The following is a 25510-nucleotide window of genomic DNA, read 5'->3' as shown; positions in this document are numbered from 1 at the left end:
GATTTTCAAGATGCCAGAACACAAAGCACCTTTCCTAACCTTAGGAAGGTCCAAAGCCCTTTGCAACAATGACTTCAAAAGCACTGCATTGATTTTAATGTAGGAGAAGTTATTTATCAGGAGTTTATCTCCACCGATATAATAGCATAATGTATTTGAATTGCTCTCAATGCGCCTTAAGAGTGAGATGATAAAAATACAAGACTTATTGTGGTAGATTTTAAATAACATTAGGCTTATTGTTCCTTCTGATAACATAACTGTATTATGTGATCTATTGTTCCCAAAGAATGTAGCCTGCCTGGTTTAAATTTCTTCCCATTTTGCTCCAGGGCAGTTTGCATTTTAGCCAAGGTGCACAATACATTCAAAAATACTTGTTTAAATCTAAAATACATGTTTCATTTCTATAGAAGTAGTTATGTGTGTGTCTATGCAGGTAGTACTTTTGTATAAAATAAGTATAAAGCACATTGTGGCCCCTATTCTAAGTTAATTTCCCTTGTTTAGTTATTTTATTAGTTTTTAAATCCCAGGGTTTTCTGAATTCATCCCAGGGTTTCTCTGACTTCCTCTAACAGTCCTCTAATAATATCCATTGTTATGCATTGCAAATTATGTTAATTTCAAATTTGAGTCTTGCTGTCAAAGTATTAATGTCATGAAAATCTTCATTCTGTTATCCAATCTTATTACTGTACCAAAATGTTCTGAGATTCCAGTTCCAATCCTATTTATCTGCTTAGTTTTCATAAATCCAATGGAATGTCCAGCATTTGGTATCTGGGCTTATAAAGCTGTCATTAAGTACTCATGTATGGTTAATACTATAGTGTATGATTAGTATTATAACTATGTCTAAGCTCACAATGTTCATGATAAAGAGTTACTACAGAAGACATTAAGATAGTCAAAGCCAATTTTATTAAAAAGAAAATGTTGGAAAGAGTAACAATGAGTGACAATTGTTATCTTGTTTCTAACAGATTTGATCCAATGAAGTCTAATGTACCATGGTCATTTCTTTCCTTGCTTGGATTTTGCTTGTTGATGGCAGAAGGATGGTTGGAAAAGAAAACGGCTAGGAAGCTTTATGTACATGGAGCCTCACTCCCACAGGAGGTAATAATGCTTTACATAGCTGCCCATTATTGATTGACTGCTACATAAGTTTGCCATAAATGAGCTATCTCAAATTAAGAATTACCAGCACTCTGCAAAAAACTATTTACAAAAACCAAATAAGCCACAAAATTGGACCCTATAATGTTTGTCAGTCTGCACATCGTTTTCAGAGCTTTGTTGTGGGTTTAAAGTGAGTGTGCAAAGTTGTATGCTTTTGGTTCACAATGTGGACAAGGTGATTGCATTTATTTTTCACTTCCTTCCCATGTATTTTAATTGATATTCAAGCCCTGGAAGCATTGCAGAGAAGGTCTACAAATCTGATCCCTGGTACTAGATAGGTGAGGCAGACGTGCATGTGGTGAGGGTTGGTGTAGTGGGTCATGGATGCATGGATTTTACATGGGTAAGTATACAACCAGTTAATCTCCCACCCATCAGTGGCCGCATGAGGCCTTCACTCATTGTAACTCCTGGGGTTTATTTAGATGCTGCTCATCCACTTCTTAGCTGGGCACAGAGTTGCTGGTGGCTACTCAGGAAAGTGTTGAAGAAGGACTTTAGGGAGAGCTTTGCTGCTCTTTCTGGCCTGACAAAGGAGTTTTTCTGACTTGACTTTTGCTGATTCTCATCCTTCCCAATAGCCACCAACCTATATTCACACGGGATGAAAGCTGAGACTACTGCCCCAACCAAATGTTCATTAAAAAATAATCACAGCACCATTGATCTCAAAGTATTTAGCTACAGCATTCCTATTTTTACATTAACCATTGATTGGCCATTTACAAGCCTGTTAACAGAGAAATATCACAAATCAACAAAAAGATGGCTCAATTCATTGTGGAATCTAAGCTCTGAAGATGAAGGCATGGGTTAAGTAGTGTAGAAAATGCCACATCAAATAAAATCCCAAATACGGAGCCAGATGGTCACACACTTCATACAAGGATGGCTAATCAATCTCTACTGAAAATAAGCATTTTTGAACATTCTGTTCAATTAACCAGGGGTGTTTGCACAATGAATATTCATATTGGTGCTATGAAAATTTCATGGGAGGTGCTTTGTTAAAAAATTCTCTAACTTTGGGGACAGAAAGAAAAGGCATGAAATAATGGATTTGGATTCTAAAAATGGGTAAATTACCCTGATTATATTGGCAGGAACTAATTCTTAATTCTAACTTCATACTTGTACATAAATCCACCTTGTGTATAGTTAAAAGGATTTCTGCATTTGCTATAAAACTTCTGGACATTTTTGGGCACTGCACTTGTGCATAGAGCTTCTGTCATTGGGTAAAGGAAGAGGGGAAGACCAAAGGATCTATTGCAGAGTTCAACCATCCCAATTTGAAAGCTTTCATTTTCTAGTAGTTTGTTCTGCTGATACTGAGCCCTATTTTACTATTTTGATTCTAAGTGTTGGGCGGACTTGAAACTGGGAGTGTTTGAGATATGACTTTTAAGACCCTTTCTGAGGTGCCCCCATATGCACTCTGCCTGAAAAAAGTATCCGCAATTCCGAATCTCACTGCAGAAGCCTGTGGGTGGGGTTTGACTCACCCAAAATCCTGCAGCTCCGATCGGCGCCTCCAGCTGCGCATGCACAAAAAAAAGGTCGAAAGCAGCTCCCCTGCCACATCATTCCCTGGCTGGAAAGTACTTCCCCCTGGTCCCCATAGACATTGTCCCATCCCCACAACGTTACTGATCCCCCCTTATCCCTCCACCACCCAGACCAAACATGGGCCCCACTCCCCCTTAACCGTCCCCACTCCACTGATCTCAGGCAGAGTGACAGCGGACCCCCCCTTCTCCCTCACTGATCTCAGGCAGAGATCACCTGATGAAGGAACAGTGTTCCAAAAACAAGTGGCATTTACTATCAAATAAACCTCTTGGACTTTAACTTGGCATTGTGAGACTTCTTACTCAGGCAGAGTGGCAGTGGACCCACCCTTTCCCCTCACTGATCACAGGCAGAGTGGCAACAAAACCCCCCTCCCCTTCACTGATCTCAGGCAGAGTGGCAACAGCTTCTCCCTTATCCCTCACTGATCTCAGGCAGAGTGGTAGCAGACCGCACCCCCCCCACCCCCCCCCCTCCACACTGATCTCAGGCAGAGCGGCAGCGGCCCCCACTTCTCCCCGCTGATCTCAAGCAGAGAGCCATCGGACACTCGGCACTTACCTCCTCACGAGCTGGAGTGCCTGAATCGGACGTTTATGGAGCATGTCTGTTTTGCGCCAATTCCGGATGGGCAAACTCGTTGGTAAAGGGGGAAGTGCCAGTAGGGTTGGACATGCAGCCCATTAAGTCAATTTAAATACATGTAAATGCATTTAAATGGCCATCGCGCCCATTTTGGGCACGGTCCCAATCGCGGCCATTTTTTGGCCTTGGCAAAGGGGGAACCAGCGTGGAGGTGGGCGCGGATCATGTTACCTCATGTCCGATTTTACCAAGTTTTCGCGCTCGAAAACGGGCACAACTTGATGGTAAAATCAGGCCCATTGTCACCTGATTCGTCAATTCTCCAAGAGTGTGTGGTCTCTGTGAATTCTTGTTCCTTCTTTTGTTCCAAATGCAGCCAGATAGCTGGTTGAAAGGTATGTGAGTTAGAAGCTCTTGATTCACGTGACCTATTTCAACCAAGAGTTTATGCAGATTTGAAATGCTTCCTGTAGAAAAAAAAGAGAATCCTTAGATTCAGTGGCTGTCATATTTTCAAATAATGTTAGTTAAAATGGCACCTGTGTGTCTGTTTAATGGCTAACGGACATTCAGATTGGAAAGCATAATGCACAAAATAGTGAAGATTTATGGAATATTCATGATTACCTGCTGTTTTTGCAATGCAACAACAATGTGTACTTGTATTTATTCTTTATCATTGCAAGCTTTCCCAAAGCACTTCACAGAGTGAATGATAATTGGGCTCATGTTAAAGTAGACCAATAGCTAAGTGTGTAATGGGAGGTTTTGAGGAGACCCTTGAAGATGATGGGAGATGTATCAAGGTGCAGTGCCTTAGGGAGCGAATTCCAGGGTTTGTGGCTGAGGTGGAACTGTGCCCGTGCTTATGAATGTTTCCAGAGAAGGATTTGACTGCAGAAAAGAAAGGTGATGTATTGTAGTAAGGGTCAAAAAGCATAACTGGTCAGTTGCTTCTAATTGGTGCCTGAACCTTTGGCATTTAGATTCAAAGGATGCAATTTACCACATGGATTTTAGACCAATGTTAATAGAAATTAAAATTTAGCAGATTCTATAATCACAGGATCACAGAACTGGGCAGAAAGAGACCATTCAGCCCATCATGTCTATATCAGCTCTCCAAATGTGCCACTCACTGAGTTTCATTCTCCCTGCCTCCTCCCATAACCCTGCACATTATTATTTTGAAATAACAGTCTAGTTCCCTTTTGAACGTTTCAGTTGAACCGGCCTCCACCACACTCTCAGGCAGAGCTGTGCTGCCATGCCCACTTGCATCTACAATATATTCTCAACTGAGTCAGAAAGTTATGGGTTCAAGCCACATACTGTAATTTAAGTCCATAATCTAGATTAGCACAGTACAAAGAGAGTGCTGCACTGTCAGAGATGCTGGCTAGAATTTTATATTGCTGGGAAAGTGAATACCCGACCCAGAACCATATGAAATTGCACAAAAAAAGATTAGGTATGGATCCTGACATCACCACAAACCCAGGCATTATTTTGATCGGCTGGCACATGAGAGTCAGAAGTATGCCTATCGACAATCAAGCGGGCAAGTTAGCCTATTAAGGGGTCAATTGAACACAATTTATTTTATTCATTCATGGGGCGTGGGCTGGCCAGCATTTACTGCGCATCCCTAGTTGCCCTGAGAAGGTGGTGGTGAGCTGCCTTCTTGAAGCACTGCAGTCCACATGCTGTGGGTTGACCCACAATGCCATTAGAGAATTCCAGAATTTTGACCCAGTGGCTGTGAAGAAATGGCGATATATTTCCATGTCAGGATGGTGAGTGGCTTGGAGTGGAACTTGCAGGTGGTGGTGTTCCCATGTATTTGCTGCCCTTGTTGTTCTAGAAGGAAGTTGTTGTGGGTTTGGATGGTGCTGTCTGAGGATCTTTGGTGAATTGCTGCAGTGCATCATTTTCGTAGTACACACTGCTACTCGTGAGAATCGGTGGTGAAGGGAGTAGATGTTCGTGGATGTGGTACAAATCAAGCGGGCTACATTGTCCTGGGCAGTAGCAAGCTTCTTGAGTGTTATGGAAAACTTCCCACTGCACTGTCGGAGCTGCACCCACTGGATCACACTCCTGACTTGTGCCTTGTAGATGGTGGACAGGCTCTTGAGAGTCAGGAGGTGAAATACTCGCCGCAGTATTCCTAGCCTCTGACCTGCTCTTGTAGCCATTGTGATTATGTGGTGAGGCCACTTGAGTTTCTGGTCAATGGTAACCCTAAGGATGTTGACAGTGGGGGATTCAGTGATGGTTACACTATTGAATGTCAAGGGGCGGTGATTAGAGTGTCTAATGGTCATTGCCTGGCATTTGTCTGGCGTGAATATTACTTGCCATTTGCCAGCCCAAGCCTAGATATTGTCCAGATCTTGTTGCATTTGAACATGGACTACTTCAGTATCTGAGGAGTCACGAATGGTGCTGAACATTGTGCAATCATTAGAAAACATCTCCACTTCTGACCTGTGACCTGTCTACTTTTATGGTTAGCGGGCAAGTTGATTGGCCAGGTAGTTTTTACCTCAATCCAGGGCAGGATAATCTGTGCAGCCCAAAATAAAGTTAAAAAGGTTACTGAGGTTTGTGTTGGAATATGCTGCCAAAACTTTTTCCATTGTAACGTATATTTTTACAAGTCTGCAGCTCCCTGAGAGAGCTCTGCTGTGCCCCTGAGGGAGTACTCTCATTCTGCCCTACCCTGCAGTGCTCAGCCTTCCCCAGTGCGTGTTTCACGCTGGACGATGATAATTGGCCAGACAGTGTCAAATCTCATTCTGGGGCCGACCATGGCTGGAAACAGGCTTTTCACCGAGCGTAGGTGCCAAACAGAGTAAAAGTTCAGGCTGCTGTTTTTCAGATGTGATGCCACAGTGCAGGGCCCATCTGCCGGCTCAGGTGGACGTAATATATCCTTGGCATTGTTTAAATAAAAGCTGGGGATCTCTGCTATTATCAATCCCTCAGCCAACATTAACAAAAACAGACTAACTGATAATTAATCTCATTTTGCTATTCATGGGACTTTGCTGAATGCAAGCTTGCTGCTGTGTTTTTTGCAACTTCAGTGAGTGCACTTCAATAGTCCTTAATTTGAATGCTCGGGGTTAATGTTTCCTATTCTGCTCAATATATTGTTTGCATTCATTTTAGTTCCCTCGCATTCACCTTCATTCAAGCCTGAACAGTCTCAAGTTTATTTTTTAATAATTCCCCATAATTCAGTCTCTGACAGAAGGGATCAGTCTCTTTCCACTTGTAGGCAGTGTTTTTAGGACTCCAGTGTTTCTCTTGTTCTGTATCAATGATGAATGAGATGTTTACAGTGTGGCCTAAGCAGTAGGTCTCCATACTGCTTCATAATGATGGCTTTAGATTTACATTCATTTGGCAATAAAGGTTAACATTTTGTTTGCTTTGATTGCTGTTTTGTTGTGATGAAATATGGTAAGTGCCAAGTTCACACTGACACTTTGCTGCCTTTCAGTATCTTCCTGAACTAGTTTGATTCCCATCAGTGATTTTGTATTACTTCTATGAAACTTCAACTGGCCACAGGAAAGCATGGGGCTAATTTTAACTTTCAGTAGGGGCAGAGCATTAGAAGTTGCGGACTTGGCGCTTAACATACACCCAGTTCTTTTACATTTCCCTTACTGGGAAGGACACTGAGGCAGGGTCATAAAGGGCAACTGATTATGTGACAACTCTAGAGTCTAAAATTAATTGCATGCATCTTAAGAAGAGTCTGAAATTAAAGCGCTTTGAGTGAAGGTAAGGAAAATTAATATTTCCCTGTCGAAGAATTGATACGCAGAACAGACTTCCTGTAAAGGGTTTTGGTGATGTGCCAATTAGTTCTTTCAAAAGTAAACTTGTTAAATTTCTAGTTAAGAATGGACTTAAAGGTTTTACAGACAAGTATGGATGGAGGTGCTAACATACTCTGTAACATGCTCATTTCTGTGCCGTGGCCATCAAAATGCCTGGAACAAAACCGTTAAAGCTGGAGTAATATGACTGTAATAGAAATAGAGATTGTGGAATTTGCTTGGCTTTCCTTGAGGATTGCAGAAAAAGAAATGCAATTTTCATGCAATTAGTCATGCAGAGTTCATGATGGGGAAAATGTGACCTGTGCAGTGTGCCAACTGTCTCCTACTAGTTGCATGCTTTCTTACATTCTAATCTATGTATCCAGTTTGATAAGTTTAATTATTGTCAGTGATTACATTGTTATTATAGCACGTGATTACTTAATTTGCCACATTATGTAGTATTATTGCTATCATGGAAACTTTCCTGGCAAGGTGTTGTCACCTTGAACCACTTGAATTATACAATAAGGCACATGTGTTCAAGGAAAACATAGGACTATAGCAAACAAGCAGAGCAATGCAAATATTGAAAATGTTTCCCAGTTACCGATAAGATGTATATTATTTGAAAGGTAGATTTACCTTTTTGGCAACGTTAGTTATAGTTATGTTGCTGATAATAGAGTTGATCATTAGAACGGCAGTGTTACAAATGTCTGCTTGGTTTCCTTGCCTTAAGTAGTTTTGCTATGTGAATTTTCCCCATCTCCTTTTGTGGTTTAGTTGAAATTCTGCTTATGCGACACTAGCTGTTGTGTGAATGATTTCATGCTATTTTGTCAGCTAGGCTTGCAAAGTGCGATTGAACTTGCACAGATAAAATAGTTTTTTTTAAAAAAGGTCATGCCATGAGCCAAAACTTGTGACTTATTTAATTATAAATGTTGTGAAATTAGTTATTTTAATGCTTTGTTATGTCCTTATTATGTTTTGCCTTTGTTTAGTGATTTTCTAAGGCATGTTTAGGTGACTAATTTAATCTAAGATGATACCTATGAGACAGTAACCTTTAGAAGTATTCTCCATTGCAAAGCTGCAATTTTATTACATCCTGTTCCTGTGGCTTAATATCTCTGAAAATATTAGGATTTCCAAATGAATTACTATAATCTAATGAGCTGCAATATACAACGACTTACATTTATTTAGAACTTTTATAATAAAATACCTCAAGGGGCTAAACAGAAGCATCATCAAACAAAGTTGAACATATTAGACATAACCTTTTCGAATTTAAATTGGATAATTAATTAGCAACAAACCCAACAGGAGGAGATGCAATTCTAGCCCTGGTCTGGACAGGATAAAATTGTTTCCCTTGGCAGAGAATTTGGGAACCAGGGGATATCAATTCAAGATAACATGAGGAAGGACATTTTTTATTCAGAGGTAGTGGATGTCTGGAATTTACTGTCTGAACTAATGGTGGAGGTAGGAACCCTAAACTCTTTTTAAAAATACCTGGGTCTACAACTGAAGTGCTGTAAGCCACAGGGCTATGAGCCAGGCACAGGAAGGTGGGATTAGAAAGGACCTGCGTGTTCTCAAGCAGACATGGGCAAGATGGGCCAAATGACCACCTCCTATGTTGTAACTTTTCTATGGTTTTAAGTTGTCCAGTCGATGCATATAAAGTGACCTAACATTAACTCCAAGTATAATTGTGCTGTGGGAAGCATAACATGTGAAATTACCCAGTAACCTTGAAAATAAAGGGGGAGTTGTGGGGGGAATTGGCATTTTAGATCATAATTCTGCTACAACTTTTCCCAGATGAAGCTCCATTATGAAATGCTAACTATGGTTGATGCCAAGCAATTGTATTGATGGGCTCATGATTTTTTGAAATAACACCCACAGGAATAATGAAAGGCAATACATAGAAAGAGCTTGTCTCTTCCATTTATCTGTGGTGGTGATCAGTGCAGTGGAACAAGATAACAGACAGCTATAAGCTCTGGGAGTGTAAGACGAGTTGAGGAACATTATCTTATTATGTGCTATACATTATGTGATTTTCTCTTGCGGTAAATGTTTTATTTTAAATAAAAGTGTAATATATAGTGGGCCTTGTTCAAACCCTGTCAATTATAGTTTACAATGAGTACAATTCACTCATCCAAGTAGGTGCTGATGTGACATTACAAGCTTAATGCCAACTTCAGTACAATGTCATAGCAAAAGACAATTGAGTTATACATTGGCGACCCTGTGATACTGCTGGACAATGTTAATCTAATCTTGTAATAGATGGACATTTAGTGGAACTTTAACTCTTCCTAATAAAGAGCAACAGTACAAGATGGAAAGATTAAAATGGCAAGGGCCTCTGTGTGATGTTTCTAATATAATTTTGAGCCCCACCATTTTAACTAGTCTGAAAGCAGGCATGGAAAGATAACTTTAACCTGAGGAGACAGTTCCTAAGGTAAACGGCAATTGCGACTGGATGACATAATTGATTGTAAGGCATTATTACCACAGGCCTGGTTAAAGATCGGCACAGTCTTAAACCCATCAATAAAAGCTGCCAGAATCCAAGATCCTGACTGCAGAAAGCAATCATGACTGAAGGGACTCTGCCCTGGTAAGGTTTTGATTTAAGTTTTAGCAAGGAAGATAATGAGGTTGGCGTGATGTAAGTGGACTTCTGAAAGGCATTTGATAAAGTGCCACATAACAGAGTTGTGAGCAAATTCAGAGATCAGAGAATAAAAGGGACAATAGCGGCAGGATGTTGGCTGGATGGCAGGTAACTAACAGTTGTTTCTCAGACTGGAGAAAGACATGGGTTCTCAGGGGTTGCTGTTAGGATCCATGCAGGTCTGTATTAATTACCTAGATTTTGGCTTGCAGGACACAATTTCAAAGTTTGCAGAATATGCAAAACTTGAAACTGTCAGAAACTATGAGGAGAATAGTGATAGACATCAAAAGGACAGGCAAGTGGCAGCTGAAATTCATTTTGGTGTGAAGACTGAGGAAAAGCAATATGAATTAACACAGCCAATTCTGAAAGAGCAGAGGGGACTGAAAATATGACTGGAATTCTCCAGACTTTTACACCGGCAGGATTCTCCAGTCCTGCCGGCAGCACACCACTGCTTGTGGGTTTCCCGCTGGCATGGGGTGACGTCAATGGGAATTCCCATTGACATCAACGGACCAGAGAACCCCACCACTAGCAAATAACATGCCATTTCCCACCAGCAAGAAACACGTGGCTGGGAAACCAGAGAATCTCGTTCATGTGTGCGCAAATTACTGAAGGTGGCAGGACAGGTCGGGAAAACACACATTGTGTGCTTTATCAATAGGACATAGGACAAAAACAGGGACATTATGATAACCCATAAAAAAAAACCCTGGATTGGCCTCAACTTGAGTATTGTGCCTGGTTATGGATGCCAAATGTTAGCAAGGATGTAAAAGCATTTGACAGGGTGCAGGACAGATTCACAAAAACAGTTCCATAAATAACATATATAGATTTAAGAAGATGAGCTGGTCTCTGAGGAGAAGGAAAGATTAAGAAGAAATCTGATAGAGGTGTGCAAAATCCAGAGGCATCAGGAGTAGATAGGGAGAAATCGTTCCTCTTGACCGGGGAAGAATGTCGCTAACTTAAGACAATTGGCAAAAGAGATAATGGAATCATGAGAAATATTTTCTTTATGCAATGAGTGTTGGTATCTGAATGCACTGCTTCAATGCATGGTATAAACTGATCCAATTGAGGCCTTCAAAAGTGACTTACCTGAAAAAAAATGCAGGTGTACAGGGAAAAGGTGGGAGAGTTGGACAAGGCGAGTTGGACCTGCAGAGCAGTGGCTTGGGCATGATAGGCCGAATAGCTTCCTCCTTTGCTGCAACTGTGATTCTGTGAAATCATTCATACTGTGGGAGGCAAGCTGACATTACAGTTATTTATGCTGAAACCTTTTGAGTAACACTAATGTTCAGTGGCAGTATATATTTCTGCAAATGAAATAGCACTTTAAATCTTGAAGGAGAATATAGCTTCTTACCTAATGGAATGATTTAATAATCCCTTGTGAGTTGGTGTCCTGAGGTACCTGTAGCATAGCGGTGCAATGTGGGGCATAGGTCTTAATACATGGTACTGTGCAATATATCATGACCTGTATTTGTGGTTCCCTCTGTACCAGAAAAGCTATATAAAACATGCCTCTCATTTTAATAAACTGATTCTGTCATTATCAAAGAAAGCAATTTACATGATTTGTAAGTTGTGTGCCCCACCACGTCAGTATGTTTTATCATCAGAGGAAGAATTCAGACAGAATATATACTGCAATAAATGAATGGCATTGATATCCTGAATGACTTAATAAGCAAGTGCTCAGCTTGGCATTGTACTGAGATGTGAGCACAGAAATCTAGGCTGATCTTCCGATGATTCACTGTTAGGGATGTGCCTACTTTCAGAGGACACTTTAAACCAAGACCATGCCTGCCTTTCAGCTGGATGTAAAAGATCCCAAGGCAATATGTCAGGGAAGAGTCAGGGTGTTTTTCCTGCTGTCCTAGCCAATATTTATCCCGTTACAAATATCATTAAAAACAGATAATGTAGTCAATCACACATTGCTTTTTCTGCAACTTTGTTCTGTGCAAATTGGTTGCAATGTTTCTAACGTTACAACACTGACATCACTTAGAACGTAGTAATTAATTCATAGAATCATTGAATCCCTCCATTGCAGAAGGAAGCCATTCAGCCCATCAAGCCTGCACCAACAACAATCCCACCAGTAACCCCAAATATTTGCTCTGCTAATCCCTCTGACACTAAGGGGAAATTCAGCATGCTCAATCCACCTAACCTGCAAATCTTTGGATTGTGGGATGAAACTGGAGCCCCAGAGGAAATCCACGCGGACACAGGGAGAATGTGCAAACTCCACACAGACAGTTACCTGAGGCCAGAATTGAACCTGGGTCTCTGGCACTGTGAGGCAACAGAGCTAATGACTGTGCCACTGTGCCGCCCATAAAGCATTTTCAAACACCTGATCGCAACATGTGAATGCCTTTCCCGCCACCCCCACCACCATCACAGCCACCCACCCAGCTCCCTGGCCTATGCCCTGACACTGAGATTCCCCCTCCCACAGCTGGCAACTCTCCAAGGCAGGACTTTTATTATCTGAGTGTGGACAGAAGTCCTGTCTGCTGTAAATGCATGATTAGCTGAGCGCAAAATGTCAGTGGGCTTGTCAGAAACGGCAGGGATACATTCCCCTCCCACTCTCAGGAAGGCAGGTGCTGAGCGCTCACCATCCTGAAAACTCAGGCCCATGTCCATTTTTTATTCATGCACTGGCATCTGTTGGTGTGGATGATTGATTAATATAGGATCTGTCAAGATTGTGGTACTCCCTGTAACTGAATAACTTGCTGTTACTCACTATCTAGGCAGATACACCAACGATAGCCGGTGGGCTGAGGCTCTGGAGAACTGCAGGTATCCACTGAATCATGTACATCCACACGTCAGCCACAAACACCAGGGGATAAAGTGAGAAAACTGTGAGAGACGGGGAAGAGTTTCTTGCCAAATGTAACGTTTCCCACATGTGATTAATCGATGGCAAGAACATTTTGTTTCCCATACGAGATCAGAATCTGAATATGCCAACGAAATGCTTCAGAATGAATCTGAACAACATCACCAAGCTTAACATTTCCTTTTCCCACTTCAGTCCTCGGTACATGAATGTCTTTGTTCAAACATGAGCCCAATGTTCAGTAATTTGAACTGGCAGTTAATTGATGAGCAGGACTGACTTACAGAGTTACATAATTGAGGCATTCAATTGTTGTAAATAGTATGAATAAAACTTAAGCAGTTCTGTGAATGAGTTCCAATCCCCAAAATTAACCATCATGTAATTTCCCCTTTCCTCTCTTCTCTCCCTCTGTACTTCTATATTTAAATTATCGGTTTTCTGTCTGCAGTGATATAATGGTTTATTGGCTCACATGATTAGCTAAAATCCCTAGCCAGGGTTAGTTAGGAAGGTCAGACACAGTTTTTCTTTCAGATTTCCAGCATCTGTTTCAGTTAGGAAGGTCATTGAGTGCAAATTTCAAGCCAAGCTGAAGCAAGCGAGTACAAGTTTACACTTCAAAGGATTCATCAATAATGCTCATTAGTAATAGCATTGAGGAAGTCTTGTGGCACAGTGGGTAGCGTCCCTGCAGAAGGTCTAGTTTTGAGACCCTCCCCAGGACTTGATGGAAAAGGAAAATGCATTCATGAAGTGGCCAAACAGGTCGAGTATTGACCTGCAAAATCCTTCCAACACTCCAATGGCAGGCAGCAGGAGTGGGACAGAATCTTGGTCAGCCACGCTTGATACCAAGTGTGTCCCTCAAACTCTAGCCTCTGGAGACTTCCAGGGAAAAAAAACCTTGTCATGGAAACAGATGAAAGTCTGCCTTTTGCACAACTAGGTACAGGAGGAGAAACAATACAAATATTTGCATTCAAAGGGGAAAACTCAAGAAAACAGTACATCGCTCAGTGTTATAACCCCCTATGATAGTAGATGTGAAGTTAACCCAAAACCCTGAAGGTTAACTAGGAATGCTGGTTCTTAATTGTTTAATTTGCAATTTGGTATAATGTGAGGAAAGATATGCAAACCAGTGAGGAAAACTTTAGTCTTGATGTCGTCATTTAAGTAACAGAATGTTCATTAAAATACAAAACACAGACTGGGAAATTCCTCAATACAAAACTAAATTAACCACAGTAATGGTTACATAGACAGAATACTTGAATTAACCCTATTCCTCATCTATCTATGTTTCTCAATTCTGAGAATGTTCCTTTTCCCTAAACAGCACCCATAAAGTTTAACTTTACTAGCCAAATCCAGCAAAAAAATTACCACACACAATTTGTATTTTTATTTTAGGAAGCCTTCTTCTGGTTCAGGGCAGCATCTATTGGGTTTTTAAAGCTTTGGCTTCTCAGCACAGAAGCCTGCTTTCAAGAGAGTTTCTGTTTCTAACTGGATGTGGCTATGATCTTAGTTGCTCATCTGCTGTGCTTCTTTCTGCAGTAGCTCTCCCTGCCACAGATATAGACTCATAGTGGTCTACGGCATGGAAACAGGTCTTTCAGCCCAACTTGTCAATGCTTCCCTTTGTTTATCTCGCTTATCTCTTTTGGTCTTATCCTATCCAAATTACTCATCTCAGAAGTCATGATTTAGCATGTAAGTGTGACATGCATTCTTATAATTACACTTTAAATTCCCACCTTCTATAGTTTTAACATCTATGAATCTATATTCTATTGTTCCCTACTTTCACTTAAGTGAATATCTGTTACCTTGTTGCTAAACTACTTCATATATCAATATTTCCTTTTATCTAATTCTTTTATCTTTATTTTATCCAAGGCCTTGACACTCAGTTAAGTTGACAAATTGCAGTATAATGGGGATAAATGTGAGATTATACACTTTGGTAGCAATATTAGGAAGGCAGATTATTACTTGAATGGGTGTAAATTGAGAGAAGTGGATACTCAGTAAGACCTTGTTGTCCTTGTGTACCAGTGGATGAAAGTAAGTGAGCAAGTACAGCAGGCAGTAAAAAAGACAAATTGTATGTTGGTCTTCATAGCGAGATGATTTTAGTATATGGATAGCGATGTTTTGCTGCAATTGTGTAGGGCATTGGTGAGGCCACACTTGGAATATTGTGTACAGTTTTGGTGTCCTTATCTAAGGAAGGATGTCTTGCTATAGAGGGAATACAGTGAAGGTTTACCAGGTCTGTCATATGGGGAGAAAATAAATCGGTTATGATTATATTTACTGGAGGTTAGAAGAGTGAGAGGGGATCTCATAGAAACTCATAAAATTCTCAGAGGGTTAGACAGAGTAGATTCAGAAAGAATGTTCCCAGTGGTGGAGGAATCCAGAACTAGGGGTTATAGTTTGATGATAAGGGTTGAATCTTTTAGAACTGAGGTGAGGAGACATTTCTTCACCCAGAGAGTGGTGAATGTGTGGCATTCACTCCCACAGAATGTAGTTGAGGCCAAAATATTGTCTGATTTCAAGAAGAAGTTAGGTATAGCTCTTGAGGCTAAAGGGATGAAGGGATATGAGGGGAAAGGGGGGATCAGGATATTGAACCTGATGTTCAGCCATGACCAAAATGAATGGCGGAGCAGGCTCAAAGGGCTGAATGGCCTACTCCTGCTTCTAATTTCTGTGTTTCAGTTGGAGAGGAAATATCCAGAATGAGAGACAAGTATATTAAAGACAATGTTATGATCGACCTGGATATGTTTTGGCGTCAAATACTTTCTGTAATAGTGAATTCCACACATTCGCCACCCTCTGGGTGAAGAAGTTTCTCCTCAGGATGAAACCTACCACAGGTTCTTCCCAAAGAGCAGTTCCACTCCGCCCACATCACACAATTCCTTCAGGAGCCAGTGGCACATTAAAAGTGGCCTCTGTCAAAGTACAGACTCTTGATCCCAAATCATTCGTTAACATATCTACGCTTCGTATTTTGTGTTCATCTCAACAGCAGCAGTCAGCATAGAAAGGTAAATGAGAGCCTTGGGAATGAAGCCACCAGTACAAGAGAAAACACAAAAGAACTTAGTTGATGGCAACTCTTAAAATCCGTCTACTTGCTGCCTTATTTATTTTTGTTGTTCATTGTGTTCGATATCCTTGAAGTTAAGATTAGTTTGAAGGTTTACAAGTGGGATTAATCATAGCCTGTTGTTAAATCAAAGCTCTGTCACAATTTGCACTGACACATGATACGTATCTTCAGGAGGCTGAACAGTTGGCTCACAATTTGAAAACTGCATGTCAGTAATTATCTACCTTTTGGGTGGTCAAAATCTGTCATCCAATGTGTTACTTATTTTTACATTTAGCACGTATCATTTTTATGCTGTGAAAAATGTCTAAAACCAAGCTCACATTTTCAGACAATACATATTTTTGTTTCTCCCAAATTCTCCCCAAAACATTAAAGTGCCGAATTTGCATAAAAACTAGAATAATTCCTGCTGTTTTTTTAAACAGGATTTTCAAAATGAATCTCCCACATTCTGAGCACTGCAGAGCACCCGAGCGAAATTCACGTTGAAAATCTGTGGGCGGGGCCTGTTCCTGCCGGAGAGGCCGGCAGCATTGCGCAGAGTGGGCCACTGCACGTGCACCCGATCTGTCAGAACGGAGATTGGCGTATGGGCAACGGTCCCACACTGTTGGCCTTCCAATCATTGGCCAGCTTGATTGCTGGTCAGCATGGCAACCCCGCATCACAACCCCGCAGTGCCAGGGGGCCAGGCTGGCACTGCCAGTGTGGCAATGCCCTGGGGCACTCCCCCCCCTTTACTCCTGACCTCCTGGGGGGCCTCCATGGCCTCTGTTCACTCCAGCAGTGAGCTGTTGTACATCTTGCTGGAATGAACCATTCCTGGCCGGGGAAGGGTTAGGAGGTAGGATATGCTCGTGATCCCGGAGACACTTGTCCTGGGCCCACTAATGGGATTCAGATTCAAATTTTAATATTTAAAAAACTTGAAGCCAGAGACGCGCGGAGTCTATGGCACCCAGCAGCGAGCCTGTTAAACGGCCTCCACTAGAGCAGTGCAGCGGGCTGGGAGAACTGCCCCCATGATTTTTCATTAGGGGTAGACTGTTTAGGAGTGTGACGGTGGCAAATTTCTTCACTTAGAGGGTGGTGAACCTTTGGAATTCTCTGCCTCCATGGCTGTGGAAGCTCAAACATTGAACATGTTCAAAACTGAAATCAGTAGATTTCTGGAGACTAATCACATCAAGCAATGTGAGGAAAGCATGGGAAAGTGATGTTGAGTTGGATCTAATTGAATGTTGGAGCAGGCTCGATAGACTGAGTGGCCTAGTCACATTCCTAGATTCCTTTTGTTATCATCAAGCATGTATTTGGAGCACTTCTTTTTTCTTTTAAGCTTCTGAAGTAATTTAAGATATTTTGTAGTTCAACTCTGAAGTTCAGTGAAATGTCACCAGTGAAACTAAAGCTATTTTTATCTCTAGTTCCTCTCCTTTTCTTTTATACCATGCAGAAAGTGATGATTTGTACCTGACTGTGATTCCACCCAAATTACTATTATGGGTCCAGACAATACTGGGTAACTTTACGTAACTGCTGGCTGAGAACCCTGTGGAATTGGGTGGAGTGCTGGTTGCACATTCTGCCTAATATTACTTCGATGGAGAGTAACACTGGACAAGGTGTCGAATCAGAAGTGCACTGTGGATGTTGCAGATTCCTATTGGGTGGTGGGTTTAGTTCAAATAGTTCCAATAGATGACAGTATGTTATTGATCACGGCAAAGCTTGATCTTCAAATATCCACTTCTTTACTTTCCAGTTGGGTTTCATATATAATCCAAGATAGCAAATTTTATCGAAGATTTTTACCACTCAGTGAGTGTTCCTGTCCCAATCCTAGATCAGATTCACAAAATTGGCTTGGAAAAGATATCCCACTTCCTGGTCTGACTGATTCTGTACCGCCCTTCATTCTGTGTTTACCTACTTGTAGTCACATGGCTCCACCAGTTAGGAACAAACTGTAGACATTTACTAACGCACGACAACCATTTACAGAGTGATGAAGACTCCATTCTTCCACCTTTAACTCTAGGGTCTAACTTCTGGGACAGGCCCAAACATAAGAACATAAGAAATAGGAGCAGGAGTAGGCCATCTAGCCCTTCGAGCCTGCCCCGCCATTCAATAAGATCATGGCTGATCTGTCCTGGCTCAGTTCCACTTTCCCGCCTTCTCCCCATAAGCCTTAATCCCCTTGCCTATCAAAAACCTATCTACCTGCATCTTAAATATATTTAGCGAGGCAACCTCCACCACTTCAACGGGCAGAGAATTCCAGAGATTCACCACCCTTTGAGTGAAGAAGTTCCTCCTCAACTCCGTTCTAAACTGCCCCCCCCCCTTAACTTGAGGCTGTGCCCTCTAGTCCTACTGTCCTTTCTGAGCGGGAAGAGCCTCTCCACCTCTATCCTATCCATCCCATTCATCATCTTATATGTCTCAATGAGATCTCCCCTCATTCTTCTAAACTCTAACGAGTACAAGCCTAGTTTATTCAGCCTTTCCTCATAGTTCAACCCCCTCAACTCCGGTATCAGCCTAGTAAACCTCCTCTGCACTCCCTCCAAGGCCAAAATATCCTTGCGTAAGTGCAGCGACTAAAACTGCACACAGTACTCCAGCTGCGGCCTCACCAGTGCCCTATACAGCTGCAGCAAGACCTCCCTACTTTTATATTCAATCCCCCTCACTATGAAGGCCAGCATCCCATTTGCCTTCCTGACCACCTGCTGCACCTGTAGGCTGGTTGACAAGTTGGAGCGAAACCTTAACTCAGTTCCTGATTGGGCAGCCCAGGTCATGTGACCCTTTCAGACACTCTGCCCTGAAAGGAGTCAGACACCACAGTATTGGTGTTCAGGTATTGGGCAGGGTGGGGGAGGTGGGGGTGGGGTCAGGGGTCAAGGCGGCTGGAGACATTATATTTCCTGTTTACACTTTACTAAACTATGTTGATAATTCTATGTGTTCTAAATATATTCCAGGACTCAAAGGGTGGTGAATCTCTGGAATTCTCTGCCCGTTGAAGTGGTGGAGGCTGCCTCGCTAAATATTTTTAAGACGTGGGTTGATGGGTTTTTGATAAGAGAGGGGATTAAGGGTTATGGGGAGAAAGCGGGAAAGTGGAACTGAGCAGCGACAGATCAGCCATGATCTTATTGAATGGCGGGGCAGGCTCGAAGGGCTAGATGGCCTACACCTGCTCCTATTTCTTATGTTCTTATGTTCTTATGAAACATACTTGATGCCAGGGCACATGTTTATTAAACAAGCAGGTGTCTGCTACACCTGCTACCGTGAGTCAAGTTAAGGTGGAAATTGCATAGGTCTTGGTCACAAATTTCCATTCCTCCTTAAGTGTGGGAGTGGCTGCAGAAGACTTGAGGTCTGCTGAAATTAAACCACTTTTCAAAAAATGGAGAGTGATAAATGCAGGCACTGCAGACCAGTCAGCCTAGTGAAGGTGTTGGGGAAAATGCTTGCAAGATGACACCTGGGTCAAAGTTAATTAGCGGTTGGAAAAAATATGTATTATTAAATGAATGCCTCCCCCACCCTGTCCAATACCTGAACACCAATACTGTGGTGTCTGACTCCTTTCTGGGCAGAGTGTCTGAAAGGCTCACATGACCTGGGTCGACCAATCAGGAACTGAGTTAAGGTTTCGCTCCAACTTGCCTGGGCCTGTCCCAGAAGTTAGACCCTAGAGTTAAAGGTGGAAGAATGGAATCTTCATCACTCTGTAAATGGTTGTTGTGCATTAGTAAATGTCTACAGTTTGTTGCTAACTGGTGGAACCATGTGACTACAAGTAGGTAAACACAGAATGAGGTACGGTACAGAATCTCTTCCTGATTTGTGTGCTTGTGTAATTGGAAGTGGAAGTTTCAATGGAAGTGAAAGTTAAGCTTGCATTTCATAGAATCCCTACAGTACAGAAGGAGGCCATTCAGCCCATCGAGTCTGTACCGACCACAATCCCACTCTGGCCCTAATCCGGTAAGCCTTCATATTTACCCTGTTAATTCCCCTGGTGCTAGGGTTAATTTAGCACGGTCAGTCAACCTAGCCCACACATCTTTGGACTGTGGGAGGAAACCGCTGCTATCCTGTCCAAGATTGGATGGGATAGCTGTTAGTAAATTGATTAAGATTCAATCACTGAACAAAGAAACTAGAAGGTATTTTTGTTCCAATGTACAAAAGGTACAATCCACATTAAAATAGAAAAACAAAACTATTGAAATCCCACCTAGTTGAAACATTAACAAGGTTTGGAAAGTGACTAATCCCAAACGGCCTTGCGGTAACACATGAATGAGTCACCCTTAGCCTGAGAAAGGCTTTAACATTTACAGTTAAAGTCTCAATTTGTGTAGGTTAGCAGTTCTTGCAGAACTTTGAAGCTGCTTTGGGCCCTCATGCCAATCAATTCCAGTTCCTCAAGCCCAGCATATATATATCAAGCCTTTTCGGCTCCACAACAAGATATAAACAGATATTAACATTTTCCATGCTGCCATTCCCCATACGTGAGATAAATATTGGAGAAATGAGGGTGAATTTGGATTCCGTCATGCAACTGATGCTTGAACTCAGGAAATGGTGGTTGGATCTGATGCTCAAAGTGTCATTTTCAGGGAGAAATCTGGAAAGAATCCCGCTACTTTAAGTACCAGAGCTGGCTGGATCCTAAAGGATACAACACCTAGACTGGATCTGCTACAGGTAGTGAGGGATCCAACAAGAAGGAAAAACATACTTGACCTCATCCTCACCAGTCTGCTTGCCACAGACACATCTGTCCGGTTCTTGTTGACACAAAGCCCCATCTTCACATTGAGAATACCCTCCATCATGTTGTGTGGCACTGCACTATGCTAAATGGGATAGACTTCAAACAACTCAAGACTGAGTAACCATATGGAGTTAAGGGCCACCAGCAGCAGCAGAGTTGTACTCAACACAATCTGTAACCTTGTGGCTGGGCATATCCTCCACTTTAACATTACCACCAAGTCAGGATTCAATGAAGAGTACAGGAGGGAATTCTGGCAGCAGCACAAGCATACCTAAAAATGAGGTGTCAACCTGGTGAAGCTACAACACATGACCACTTGCTTGCCAAACAGCACAAGCAGCAAATAATAAACATAGTCAAACGAGTCCATTACCAACAGATCAGATACAAGCTCTACAATCTTGCCACATGCAGCTGTGAATAGTGGTGGACAATTAAACACCTTACTGGAGAAGGAGGCTCCTGGAATAACACCATCCTCAATGATGGAAGAGCCCAGCATATCTGTGCAAAAGATATGGCTGAAGCATTCACAATAATTTTCAGCCAGAAGTATTGAGTGAATGATCCATCTCACCCTTCTTTGGAGGTGCCAGTTCAACTCATTTCACATGATATCAAGAAATAGTTGAAGGCACTGAATACTGCAACAGCTATGAGCTCTGACAAAATTCTGGCAATAGTACAGAAGACTTATGCTCCAGAATTTCCTGTGCCCATAACCAAGATGTTTCAGCTACAACATTGGCATTTACCCAGCAATGTGGAAACTTGCCAAGCTATGTCCTATTCACAAGAAACAAGACAAATCCAACAAGTCAGTTACCAACCCATCAGTCTACTCTCAATTGTTAGTAACTTACTCGTCAGTAACTTGCCATCGGATGCTGAGTTTGGGTTCTGCCAGGAGCACTCAGCTCCTGACCTCATTCCAGCTCTGGTTCAAACATAGACAAAAGAGCTGAACTCCAGAGATGAGGTGAGAGTGACTGCTCTTGACATCAAGCCAGCATTCAACCTTGTATGACATTAAGGAGGTGGAGCAAAACTAAAGTCAATGGGAATTGGGGAGATTTCTCTGCTGGTTGGAGTCAGACCTGGCACAAAAGAAGATGGTTGCAGTGGTTAGAGGTCAGTCATTTCAGCTCTAGAACATCACTGCAGAAGTTCCTCAGGGTAGTGTCTGAGGCCCAACCACCTTCAGCTGTTTCATCAATGAACTTTCTTCCATCATAAGGTCAGAAAGTAAAGTTAAAGTTTGCTTATTAGTCACAGGGAGGCTTACATTAACACTGCAATGAAGTTATTGTGAAAATCCCCTAGGTGCTACACTCAGGTGCCTGTTCAGCTACACGGAGCAAGAATTTAGCATGACCAATGCACATAACCAGCACGTCTTTTGGACTATAAGAGAAAGCTGGAGCACCCAAATGAAGCTCACACAGGCATGGGGAAAATGTGCCAACTCCATACAGACAGTGACCCAAGCAGAAGATTGAACCCAGGTCCCTGGCACAGAGGCAGCAGTGCTAACCACTGTGCCATCGTGCCGCCCCAAAGTAAGGATGTTCACATACAAGTGTATAATGTCCAGCACCATTCACTACTCCTCAGATACTGAAATAGTTAATGCCCAAATGCAGAAAGAACTGGATAATATCCAGGCCTGGGCTGACAAGTGGCAAGTAACATTTACCCCATACAAGTGCTAGGCAATGACGATTTCCAACAAGAGAGGATCTAACTAACCATAACCCCCTGATATTCAATGGCATTGCTGTCACTGAATCCCCCACTATAAAATCCTGGGGTTCACCATTGACAAGAAACTTAACTGGACTAGCCAAATAAATACTGTGGCCACCTGGGCAGGTCAAAAGTTAGGAATCTTGCATTGATTCATTGATGTCCTGAACCCCCCCCCAAAATAATTACAAAAAAAAGTACAACTATCTTTACTACCTCTACAGCTACTTCTTCTAAGACTCTATGATGCAGGGCATCAGGTCCAGGATTGCTGTTGAGTGTGTATGGTAGTGTGGTGCAATGATCTTTGTGGAGAATGAGTAGAGGATGTCAGGTGAAGATGTGTTCATTGTCCTTGACCACCCACTTGAGGTTGTTGAACTTATTCTAGCACTGCAGCAAATTGTTTTGGGCTAAACTCCAGGAATTGACCTCTTTGGCCTGCTACTTTCATTTCCTTCCTTGGATATGCTTTGAGGGCCCTCAGGAACCTGGTCAGAACCTGGTATCTTTCCTCCTTTCCACCTCCATCACTAATAACTCTATCAGTACAGCCTCCAGTACCACATCAATAATCCCAGGAGATCTCCATTTGTTTTTTTCTCCTTCATGTTATGTGTGGGACATCCTTTAAGTGGTCCAGGTTACTGCTACATCTTACTAGCTAAGATCCCTTATTGAGTGTACAACTAGTCTGCAGCATGTCTCACACAGGACTACAGGCTGAAGTCATTTCGATGAGGAGGAAGCAGAAAGATTTCCTGTGCTTACCTCAATGGGATCAGATATACATTCTGATTCCCATACCCAAAAATGGGCTGTTTCCAATGTTTCCCTCATGGTACCTTTTGATGTGGATACAATAGGGATGCATTTCTCTTTTACAACTTTATAATCTTGAAGGGTGACAATATTCAACAGAAGCCTGAATTCTGCAGGCAATCTGTGAAATGTATTTTCTGACATCAATGAGCCTAATGACGATTTCTTACTGTCAGGTGCTTCTCCCCATCCCAACTTCAACTGCCTTTGATGGAGTGGTTTGCATTTTATACATAGAGGAAACTATGGAATGCATTATATTACCTCATGTACTATAATAGCGATGGTGATAATAGAGTGGTTAAGAATTTAAACCAATGAGAACCCCATGGTAGTCATGCTGTCCTACGTTGTACATTGTTTCCATCAGCCATTCAGCGTGAGTTGTCCTATCACCTTTGCTTTGACTGCTTGTTTTTATTTGTCAGTTAGGTAGCGTCTAATGTGACCTTTTTATCCTGTTTTGTTTTAATACTCTGGTCAAATTGGATTTTCAAACTCTATACAGCCTTCTGGGTTTCCTTTCTTAAACTGATTGACTGCTGAATTGTGTACCCCTATAGCAATGTGGATACAGTGGGGACCAGGTTCAAACTTGTAATGATGCTAAACTAAGTCCATTACTGTTACACAGTATCACTCTCCCTGCGTGTCTGTGCCATGCTTATCCTGATTTCTGGTAATTATTAGGGGAGCTAATCTTGGGTGGACACTGTTCTGAGTTGCAACATACTGACACATCCATGCCCCTTTTGATCTGAGTGGAGCGAGGTAAATTTCACGCTACCCAGGTTTCAACATTCTTTGCCAAAATCTCTGGACATTAACCACTTCTTTACATAAGCCAGCTGCTGCCACTTTGAAGATCTCTATCAGCCTCTGATTGGGTGGAAGGCGTTGAGTTTCAAATAGTCGCAGCAAAATATTATCCTTACTTCCATCCATCTCAGGAATGTTTTGTCATAGAATCCCTACAGTGCAGAAAGAGGACATTCAGCCCATTGAACCTGCACCAAAAACAATCCCATCAAGGCCCTATCCCTGTAACCCGTGTATTTACCCTGATAATCCCCCCTAACACGAAGAGATAATTTAACATAGTCAATCCGCCTAACCCACACATTTTGAACTGTGGAAGGAAACCAGAGCACCCAGAGGAAACCCATGCAGACACAGGGAGAATGTACAGGCACATAATATTGCAGTAATTTACTCCATCAGTCTATTTATCATGTTCTCACTTGCATTCTATATCTGTTCCAAGTGGTTCTCCCTGCTGGAGTTCCTATACAGTACAGCAGTGAAAGAATCAAGGGTTATGGTGAGCAGGTGGGTCAGTGGAGCTGAGTCCACAAAAAGATCAACAATGATCTTATTGAATAGCAGAGCAGGCTCGAGGGGCAAGATGATCTAATCCTGCTCCTTCTTCTTGCACACAACCATTCAGTCGCTTTCTGTATTCTCTCTGTATAATTGAGTATATGGTGATAGTCTTTGGAATTGCATCTATATCTTGGCCTGACTTTCTCTCCGTAAACTGAGTTTTTCAGACAACATTTGTTGGTGGAGCCTCTCCAGTTTTATTTCACCAACATGACAGCAAAGCAATTACTTGACCCCTTATCAGACCTGCCCGAGGTCTACATGTTCTCACAACTTCAACCTTATCTTGAAACTTCAAATGTAAGCAGCTTTCTGCTGTCGTTCTTGATTCTGAGTCATTTTAACTTAGGCATTTCTTATGTTTAGCTATTATCTTATGGTTTCTAGCTGGCCTGTGTTTATAAATGTGTGCCCTTTGTGTATTAGGATGCTTAATCTAAATCTGAGTTGATTTTCATTTCAAAATTAAAAACATCTAATCTAAATGCAAGTTCTATATGCAGGGGTAAATAATTTTTGACCCCTCATCCTTTAATCAAAGCATGCAGTCCTAAATTCGGCATATTTCTAGAACACTCTTAAATGAATCATCTGAACATTTGAACTAATGCATTGCTCCAATTAAAATATTAGGAATATTATCTGGACTATGGCAAAGCTCCCCTATTCTAGCTTATAGGTACTGAGCTATGTTGTAAACCATCTGCAACCACGCGTGATTTCAAAGGGTAGACCTTCCCACTTTTTAATGTCAGCATTACTTTAAATAATAGGGTTTTTAAACTACAAAAGTAATTAAAGAAAATGGTTTCCTTTACTACTTATCTTTCTT

The 25510-nt window shown here is 41.9% G+C and overlaps 1 protein-coding gene across 3 annotated transcripts in view; it reads left to right on the top strand.

The window, feature by feature from the left end:
• Positions 1–25510, top strand: part of LOC145351477 (follistatin-related protein 5-like) — a 490544-nt gene that overhangs the window by 10455 nt on the left and 454579 nt on the right. For all 3 annotated transcript variants that reach the window (XM_080201073.1, XM_080201071.1, XM_080201072.1), the window contains exon 2: positions 987–1122. In XM_080201073.1, the coding sequence (XP_080057199.1) occupies positions 997–1122 (126 nt within the window). In that variant the 5' untranslated portion in view covers positions 987–996. The remainder of the gene's footprint in view (positions 1–986; positions 1123–25510) is intronic.

This window comes from Carcharhinus amblyrhynchos, chromosome 13, assembly GCF_965287045.1.
Source record: "Carcharhinus amblyrhynchos chromosome 13, sCarAmb.v2.hapA, whole genome shotgun sequence".
NCBI classification, from domain to species: Eukaryota; Metazoa; Chordata; class Chondrichthyes; order Carcharhiniformes; family Carcharhinidae; genus Carcharhinus; species Carcharhinus amblyrhynchos.
The sequence above is the reverse complement of the archived record's forward strand: the minus strand, read 5'-3'. Positions and strand labels throughout refer to the sequence as shown.